Source organism: Schistocerca serialis, chromosome 2 (assembly GCF_023864345.2).
Source record: "Schistocerca serialis cubense isolate TAMUIC-IGC-003099 chromosome 2, iqSchSeri2.2, whole genome shotgun sequence".
NCBI classification, from domain to species: Eukaryota; Metazoa; Arthropoda; class Insecta; order Orthoptera; family Acrididae; genus Schistocerca; species Schistocerca serialis.
This window is the reverse complement of record NC_064639.1, coordinates 1,033,204,528-1,033,214,235: the sequence shown is the minus strand read 5'-3', so window position 1 is coordinate 1,033,214,235 and position 9,708 is coordinate 1,033,204,528. Positions and strand designations below refer to the sequence as shown.

General features: G+C 44.9%; 1 protein-coding gene across 1 annotated transcript in view; it reads right to left on the bottom strand.

Moving 5' to 3' along the window:
* Positions 1 to 620: 620 nt before the first annotated feature.
* Positions 621 to 9,708, bottom strand: part of LOC126456608 (translation initiation factor IF-2-like) — a 28,875-nt gene continuing 19,787 nt past the window's right edge. Inside the window, exons 3-4 of the mRNA XM_050092352.1 lie at positions 3,400 to 3,539; positions 621 to 1,133 (exon numbers count right to left, since the gene is read on the bottom strand). Coding sequence (XP_049948309.1) covers positions 621 to 1,133; positions 3,400 to 3,539 — 653 coding nt within the window. The remainder of the gene's footprint in view (positions 1,134 to 3,399; positions 3,540 to 9,708) is intronic.

Genomic DNA, 9,708 nt, shown 5'->3' with positions numbered 1-9,708 from the left:
ACAGCCATGCGGATAACATACCTGTCATCTCGACTGCTAGTGATACGAGGCCGTTGGGATCCAGCACGGCGTTCCGTATTACCCTCCTGAACCCACCGATTCCATATACTGCTATCAGTCATGGATCTCGACCAACGCGAGCAGCAATGTCGCGATACGATAAACAGCAATCGCGATAGGCTACAATCCGACCTTTATGAAAGTGGCAAACGTGATGGTACGCATTTCTCCTCCCTACACGAGGCTTCACAACAACGTTTCACCAGGCAACGCCGGTCAACTGCTGTTTGTGTATGAGAAATCGGTTGGAAACTTGTGCACGTTGTAGGTGTCGCAACCGGCGCCAACCTCGTGTGAATGCTCTGAAAACCTAATCATTTGCATATCACAGCATCTTCTTCCTGTCGGTTAAAGTTCGCGTCTGTAGCGTGTCACCTTCGTGGTGTAGCAATTTTAATGGCCAGTAGTGCAGTACAAGAAATGCACTCCACTACACATCAAAAGGTGGCTCCCTTAGAAGCGATGCAGATGTAGATTTCGAATGTTCTCCGTCAGCAGGAACCGTACTGCTTGTGTCGTGGTCATGAGCGTCGCAGCCATTTGGCGACCCTGCCAGGGTGTCAGGTAGCTCCTTGGGCCGCGCTGGCCACGTGAACCTGCGGAAGGGTACGTCGGCCGGCCGCGGCAGATAGAAGCCGCGCGCCGGTGGCCGGCGAGGGCGCACAATGGCCGGCGCGTCCTCCGGCGAGGAGATGGCCGCTGCCGCCGCCGCGCCCGTCGCGGTCTTCCGGAGCAGCTCCTCCCAGATAAGGCGCGCCACGCCGGCCGGGCCGCACTCCATTTCCGGTGGCGCCATTGAGGCGCACCTCGACAGTATCGCGGCGGCCATCTGACAAGGCCACTTCCTCAGGTCGCGCGCCGCCGCCGCCGCCGGCCGCGCAGATTACGGCCTGCATAGCCGGCTGCCCCGTCCGGCTTATCGCGGCCGCCGCGCTGTCAGCGACGCCTCCGGTGGCGCCGCCTGCCGTGCCACCGCACGTCAGATACCGCCCGGCAGATGCGCCCGCCTCTGCTAAACACGGACGGCCGTCTGATCGCCGTGTTGGCGGCGTGCAGGGGCTCCACACTATACTCTGACGGAAAAAGATTCGAGCACCCCAAAAATAATTTATGCAGACAAACGAAATTTTAGAAGATTTTTTTTTTTGCTCGCGTATAATGTCATTTCTGGAAACCCAGAATCTACTCTGTAGGAATCAACATGGATTCCGGAAACAGCGATCGTGTGAGACCCAACTCGCTTTATTTGTTCATGAGACCCAGAAAATATTATATACAGGCTCCCATGTAGATACCTTTTTCCTTGACTTCCGGAAGGCGTTCGATACAGTTCTGCACTGTCGCCTGGCAAACAAAGTAAGAGCCTACGGAATATCATAGCAGCTGCGTGGCTGGATTGAAGAGTATTTAGCAAACAGAACACAGCATGTTGTTCTCAATGGAGAGACGTCTACAGACGTTAAAGTAACCTCTGACGTGCCACAGGGGAGTGTTATGGGACCATTGCTTTTCACAATATATATAAATGACCTAGTAGATAGTGTCGGAAGTTCCATACGGCTTTTCCCGGATGATGCTATAGTATACAGAGAAGTTGCAGCATTAGAAAATTGTAGCGAAATGCAGGAAGATCTGCAGCGGATAGGCGCTTGGTGCAGGGAGTCGCAACTGAACCTTAACATAGACAAATGTAATGTATTGCGAATACATAAAAAGAGGGATCATTTATTGTATGATTGTATGGTAGCGGAACAAACTCTGGTAGCAGTTACTTCTGTAAAATATCTGGGAGTATGTGTACGGAACGATTTGAAGTGGAATGATCATATAAAATTAATTGTTGGTAAGGAGGGTGCCAGGTTGAGATTCATTGGGAGAGTCCTTAGAAAATGTAGTCCATCAACAAAGGAGGTGGCTTACAAAACACTCGTTCGACCTATACTTGAGTATTACTCATCAGTGTGGGATCCGTACCAGGTCGGGTTGACAGAGGAGATAGAGGAGATGCAAAGAAGAGCGGTGCTTTTCGTCACAGGGTTATTTGGTAAGCGTGATACTGCTACGGAGATGTTTAGCAAACTCAAGTGGCAGACTCTGCAAGAGAGGCGCTCGGCATCGCGGTGTAGTTTGCTGTCTGGGTTTCGAAAGGGTGCGTTTCTGGATGAGGTATCGAATATATTGCTTCCCCCTACTTATACCTCCCAAGGAGATCACAAATGTAAAAGTAGAGAGATTCGAGGGCACACGGAGGCTTTCCGGCGTACGCAACTGGAACAGGAAAGGGAGGTAATGACAGTGGCACGTAAAGTGCCCTCCGCCACACACCGTTGGGTGGCTTGCGCAGTATAAATGCAAATGTAGATGTAGATGTTGCGTCACAATAGAGGAATGTGGTCCAACGTTATCCTGTTCGAAAGCAGCCCCAGAATGCTGTCCATGAATGGCAGCAGAACAGGCCGAATCAGACTGACGTACAAATTTATCGTCATGGTGAGTGGACGAGTGTTTCTGCTCTCATACGAAATCGTACCTCAGACCATATCTCCAAGTTTAGGTTGAGTGTGTCTAGCATGCAGACAGGTTGGTTGTAGGCCCTTAACTGGCCTCCTTCTAACGAACACACGGCCATCACTGGCACCGATGGAGAACCAGCTTTCATCAGGAAGCCAACGTACCTCCTCCCCGCCCTCCAGTGAGCTATCCACTCGCCACCGTTTACGTCGCAAATGCTGGTGGTTTGGGGTCAATGGAAAACACGCTACAGGGCATCTGGCTCGGAGTCCTTGAACTAACAGATTTGTAGAAGTTCCTTATGTCACTGTAAGAGAAAAGAGAAATAAGATAGGAAGTACTGAGCATTTGGCAGTCAAACTGGAAAAACTCCGACACCACCAGAAGGATATATACCATCTTCCCGAACATAAGGGAAAGATCAAATTTAAAACGTTTTGGATGAAGCCCGGTACTTGTGCACTTTCTCAGTGGCCAGGGGCCATATCCGGAATATTTACATTGGATAGGAAGAAAGGAATCAGATATGAGCGATTGTGGTGCTCAGTCAGGCACCACAGGACACATAATATTTCAATGTGCCTTCCTCAGCAAGTAGATAGGTGAAGAAAGAATATGTTCATGACAAATAATATAAAAGAGATAGTAGAGAACAGCGAACAGTTTGTGATATTCAAAGAAATAGTAGACAGAACTTCCAAAGTAATGTAATACTGGTGCATCAGAAAAAGACTCAAACTGAAACGTATAAAATACAAAAGACAGGGGAAATGAGGATGGACTGAGTGCTGGCGCTCTTCTCCTACTGTCGTAGGGTTAAGGAGCGACAGGAAACGCGTCGACGGGGCCGCCCGGAGGACCGGACTCCACAGGAGTCCATGGACTGGCCAGGCACCTGCGAATCTGGATCACCTCGTCGCTGGACGGAATCTCGCCCCCGGTCGCATCGCAACGAAGATAGTGCTGTGCTGTTAGAGTAGAAAGCAGCACAATAGTAAGCGCTGCAAACGTAGATTAATTAGTTAATTGGTGGTGGGAATGTATAAAATTGTGCAGTAAGTCAGTGGCTCGGATAGTAGCTGCCTCGGCTCCACGTGCCTAAGGACCGGCAACATGTGCCGAGCAGCATGTGGTAACACATGGTGACCGGCAAATGCCGCGCGGGGTAGCCGCGTGGTCCCAGACGCCTTGTCACGGTTCGCGCGGCTCCCCCCCCCCCCTCCCCCCCACCTGGTCGGAGGTTCGAGTCCCCCCTCGGACATGAGTGTGTGTGTTGTCCTTAGCGTAAGTTAGTTTAAGTTAGATTAAGTAGTGTGTAAGCTTAGGATCCGATAACCTCAGCAGTTTGGTCCCAAAGCACTTACCGCAAAAAACCGGCACATGGCTTAGTAGGCCGGATATGTAGCATAATAAATTGTAAATTGCGATGTAGATTAGTTGAGAAACGTACTAATGTAGCCGTGAATGTAGATATAAGTACAAGATGTACGCTCAATTTTTGTCATTAGATGATGGACCTTAATTGCAATAAAGCTGTCACTGTGGTGCCAATTGCTGCTCAAACTGCTGCTGGAGATGCAGCAAGAACCATACACCGAACACGACGGTCTTCCCTCTCGGCAGTGCCAAGTGACAGTTCGGAGTCCGGTATTTTTGCGACCGTAGATTCCTGCGACCACTGCTGCCAGCTGTAATGTACAGTGGCTACATTCCTGACAAGTCTTTCTGCAATATCACTAAAGGAACATCCAGCTTCTCGTAGCCCTATTAAACGACCTCATTCAAACACACTGAGATGATAATGGCGTCTTTGTCTCCTTAGAGACAGTCTTAACTTATAATCAACTTACCACGTCCAGTCTCAAAGATAACTAACGCTCACGACCGCTACAGTGTGTATTTAGAATTTAGAACAAACGTCGTTTATATTCACATAGTGGTGCTCCTAACACCACTCTTATGCGACTAGCGCGAAATTTGGACAGAGGTCATCTTTCAGATGTAGAAACCCACCTACCAACTTTCGTTCATGTCGCGTAACTCCTTCTTGGCTTTTTATTCGTCAATGTAATACAAAGACCATCGCAAAAACTCTTGAAGCAACTTGAAAGCGGGTCGTCTGGTTTTCAGGCGGGTTGACACAACTCCTCTTTGTTTAACAGCAAGCGAATCAAGCACCAGCCTGTTGGGTATCAGAGCACGTGGGGATCTGAGGAAAAGAGCGAGCAGACCAGGCAGCCAAGAAGGCCTGCATGGAATGCAAAGTACCACCATGAGTAATTCCACTGTAGGCTGTCTTTACGACAATGAGGCACAGAGCCAAGCAACTGGCTGTGAAGGACAATAATCTAGAGTTGGCGAAGCTGAGTATCAGATTATGCCATTGCTCATACCAATCATTCCAGCGGAATGGAGTGACCCTGACCCACCTCCAAGTAGGGCACTGCCCTCCAGTACAGGGCTGCTACATTCTCTGGCGAAAGGATCATATGCTTCAAATAGCTCTGAGCACTATGGGACTTAACTTCTCATGTCATCAGTCCCCTAGAACTTAAAACTACTTAAACCTAACTAACCTAAGGACATCACACACATCCATGCCCGAGGCAGGATTCGAACCTGCGACCGTAGCGGTCGCGCGGTTCCAGACTGTAGCGTCTAGAAACGCTCGGCCATCTCGGCCGGCAGCGAAAGGATCCTCCCTCCCTCTTTGCCCCTCCACTGCCTCCCCCCCCTCCCCCAATATGTGATAGCTCTGAAGTACGAATGAGTATACATCACATTTTAACTGTGGTAAGAGCGTAGAATCAAATGTAGGTGGGAATCGGCCCTCAATTTTAGTTGATGAGGATACGAATTTATGGAATTTTGAGTAGTGTCTGCCACTCCAGTCTAAAATTTTAGTGACATCAGCGATCAGCCAGTCATACTCAACTGGTCTACTATTTCAATATTTCCACTAAATTTTCCCCTTTTATTATAAGTTTTATATCTGGAGAAATGGATGATTTTTGGATTTATTTGTGTATGTGTATGTTAGATGGCTTTTATATTTTATTTATAGTTAAGGTTTTATTATTTTTGCCACTTTTATCGACACTTAGCTCCTAGAATTTCAGTACAAGCGCTAAGGACTTTGCCGTCGTGTCGTTCTACCATCACCGTTGCGGACCAGTTTCCATTTTAAGCCTACTCTGTGCAACAAAAAAGAAAGCGCCCTCCTTGATTGCTTAGATTAGACCGGGCAAAAAAAAAAAAAAAAAAAAAAAATTGTCACCCTCAGGAGACAGCACACTAACAGAGTGTAACACTGCCAATGGCCTTGACAAGGGCTAAAGTTTGGCGAGGAAAAGGGTTGGAAAGTTTCTTCAGGTATACCACAACCAGCTGAAGCCATAACTGGATAATACTATCCTGTAGATTTAGACACAGAGCTATGTTCGCTGAGAAAGGCCACTCAAAATATATTCTAAGAAAGAAAAAAGAGATACCAACCACGAAGAGATTATCCGAATGGGTCGTAAATCTGTATATGTGATGTACATGTACAGACAAACAAATTATTACAATTTCGGAAAAATTTGATTATTTTTTTCAGGAACAAGAGATTCACAAATTGAGCAAGTCAATAACACGTTGGTCCACCTCTGGCCCTTACGCAAGAACTTATTCGGGTTGACACTGATTGATAGGGTTGTTGGATGTCCTCAAGGGGGATATCGTGCCAAATTCTGTCCTATTCGCGCCTTAGTTCGTCGACCTCAAGAGTGTTAGAGCGTCAGAACCACGATGATGGCTGGAAGGCCCTTCCCACAATGTTTGAAACGTTCTCAATTGGATCCAGCGACGTTGAAGGCTATGTGTCTTCCGGTAGTTTCTTTTTTTTCCTCGCTAAGGTATAGTGGAACATGTGAGCAATTTTACGACGCACAAAAAAAATTATTATTTACAGCTCCCAAATTATGACACTAACTTTTTTAATGGGACTATATACGTTTTTCAGCAGCATCGTAAAGAGTTGTCGAAGATCATTTCAACGAAATAACGTGAGTGGAACTTGACCAAGTAGTAACAATATAAAAGCGACGTAAAGTAATATCCTGCTGGCAGGAGAAGAGCTCTCTCCAACGTCTGCCCGTTGTGCCAAAATTTCAGATGCGTAAGTCTGTAAGCTTCGTGTGTCAGTTGTTATGACTTCCATATCAGCTGCTCAAAATGTTAACCTTGAGGAAAGATATGTGCAGCAAAGCGATTCTGGACAGATAATACTGCACGTTGAATTTCAGCTGTACTTCCCGTAGCATAGCCATGTGTCATTGTCATTGTCATTTCATTTCTTCGGCAGTTGTCGGTGTTTTGTTTGTAGACCTCTTGTTTTAAATTCTCCCACAGATAAGTGTGTAGAGTTGCTAAGTCTGGTGAGCGTGCATGCCATTCTTTGTTTCAAGGCCACTCTCCAAATGTTCTGCTAAGAAGACAGCTAATTATGGAAGCAGAATGAGAGAGACGTTCGTCGTCTTGGTACCACATGGTTTTCCATATGTCCTCTGGGATGTCTTTCAGTAACTGCGGCCGCATGTCTATTTGGGACTGTAGACCCTTGTGGCTGCTTGTACTTCCATGAGTAAATCTGGGATCGATGAGGCGATTCTTGAGAAGGCCGCACCTCACGTTGATAGACCATGGTCGTTTATTCACTTCTCTCAGATAGCCCGTATTTTCAACTCACCAGTTGTGAATAATGCGAATTTGATTCACCCATGGTTTCTAAAAGGTATTTCATCCACAGCAAGGAAAGTATTACACGGAAAGATCACATCACATTGTAGTTTCGTAGACACCATTCAGAGAACTGTAACCAATTTAAAATGCCTTTCCTATGAAGGTAGTGATGAAGCGAATGTAAAAATGATGAAATGTGTCGGAATGTCCTAAATGCAGAGCTTCTCCGTTGGCTAATCTCAATTGCGCATTCCAAGAAAAGTGACATGTGGATTGCATGTTAAGAGTTGCTGAAACGGTAATGGCATTTCTCTCATAAGTTGATATTTCTCTTTCGTTGGCGTTTCCTATTCTTCATACTTCCAGTTTCTGTAACTTTTTAAAGTACTGTATTTGCTGAGACAGATCGCGAGGGCTTGGCACGATCAGAAAATCCTTCCGTATACAACCACACTTCTCCTCTAAGAGATGTGTACGACAGTCGCCATAAATGAATACCATATCCACTTTTCCGACTGTCGTGTACATTGCGAAGGGCTGAAAAGCTTGGCGGCAACTAGCGTAATCACTACAACAGCAGGGCACAGACTGATGCACTTCAAGTTAGGCACACGAACCATACCTGATTTATATAATTGCTGGAATTTTGGTAGAGCACAGTAGAAATTTGCGAGACCTCCTGACAACAGTACGTTGATTAGTGGCTCTGTTGTCCTGTTACTATTTGACAAAGGTCCACAAATGTTATCTCACTCTTGTACTGCTCTTTCCAATTCCACGGGAAAAATATATAGGTGCATTTAACAAGGTCTGCTGTCACAATTCGGCTATAAATGTTAAAAATTAGTAGTAAAGCCAAAACATTTGCCACAATGTTGGCTATAGTTCTGCCAAAACTGCTCACGTTCTAGCTATATTTTGTGTGCTCTACTTTAGCTACATCATTCTGTACCTGTGACCAGAGCTGTAAAACTACTGTAGGCTGCAGTAGAGTGTCGTAAGTGACTGTAGACTACGGTAGTTATCTCGCAGCTCTGGTCAGTTAAGACTGTAGCCACGTTACCTGTATGTTAGGTGTGCTGCATACCTATCGAGCGTTAACCCATTTCGATAGCTTTGTTCGCGAATGCTATAACTGTCTTAAAACAGATTCTCCTACAACCCTGAATCGTTGAATAATCTAGAAACTGAGTGTGAATATGTAAATGGCCACATAACCTATGGAACATTTTTGTTCTACATAGTCATCCTCCTGTCTGTTACTTAAAAATAAACATAATTTATAGCAACATAGGAACTGTTATTCTTTAATTCAGGTTTTATTCCAAAATTGTTGATCTGTAATGTGAAACAAAGTAAATGTGAAAGTAAAAAAAGATGAATACAGGTTTATCACATAGTGCTAGAAAACGCAGCTCACTCAAGCAAAGGTAAAATTAAAATTTTTTAAAAAAAGTCGAACATCGCTCCAATACTTCGTCGAGCTTATATAAAACATGTTTCCTTTCTTGTTAAACAACTTCTGCGTTTATCAGTTGTAACAGTAAACTGTTGCCTTTGATAATAATAAACAAACTTCTGTTGAGTACAAAATAACAACAATAATTAAAAAGGTTTTTTGTGTTTGTCGACGTAAGCTGTACTTACATCAAAAGTAATTATTTTGGTTACATGGAAGTTAAGTGAGCAGCTAATTGTTTTTACTGCAATTTTGTCATATACAGACATTGTTGGAGACCGTGGCTATAATATGAAATAAACTGTTGATGGTGTACAGCAACCAGCCACAAATTGGTTTTAGGTTACTTTATTCAAAAAGTACATTTACCGGTTCCTTATTTTTCACAATTCATCGTCAGACGGTGGACATTTTACGGCAACTCACAGGAAACCAACGTATAAGTTGTTTTGATAAAAGCATGAAAAAACCGTCTTATGATGAACTTGAAAAATTCGAAACCGGTAACGATGCTTTTTGAATAAAGTAACCTAAAACCAATTTGCGGCTGGTTGCTGTACACCATCAACTTTTCTTTTTTTTTTACTTATAAGAGGAAATATATTTTGTAAGGATATAAAATATACAATGGACAAAAACTGATCTACGTGTGGTTCTAGTTATGTACAAAAAAACGAAAAAACAAACAAAAAACAAAGACAAGCCGTCGGCTCCCGGTTCCTCTCTCACACGTTCATTCATGTTTCTTTCCCTACTAATGCTGTAATCCTGTCATTTGCTATGTCATTTATACACTGCACCAAAACTACCGAACCTTGGTTTTGGTAGAGCACAACTCCGGAGTTCAGAAAGTCAGGGACACTTGTCGTTTGACGCTCTGCGCAAGAATAGTGGCGCACTTACGGAAGAGAGCACGTGTTCCGATTTTCCAGGAGACACAGTTTTGCTGCGGTAGG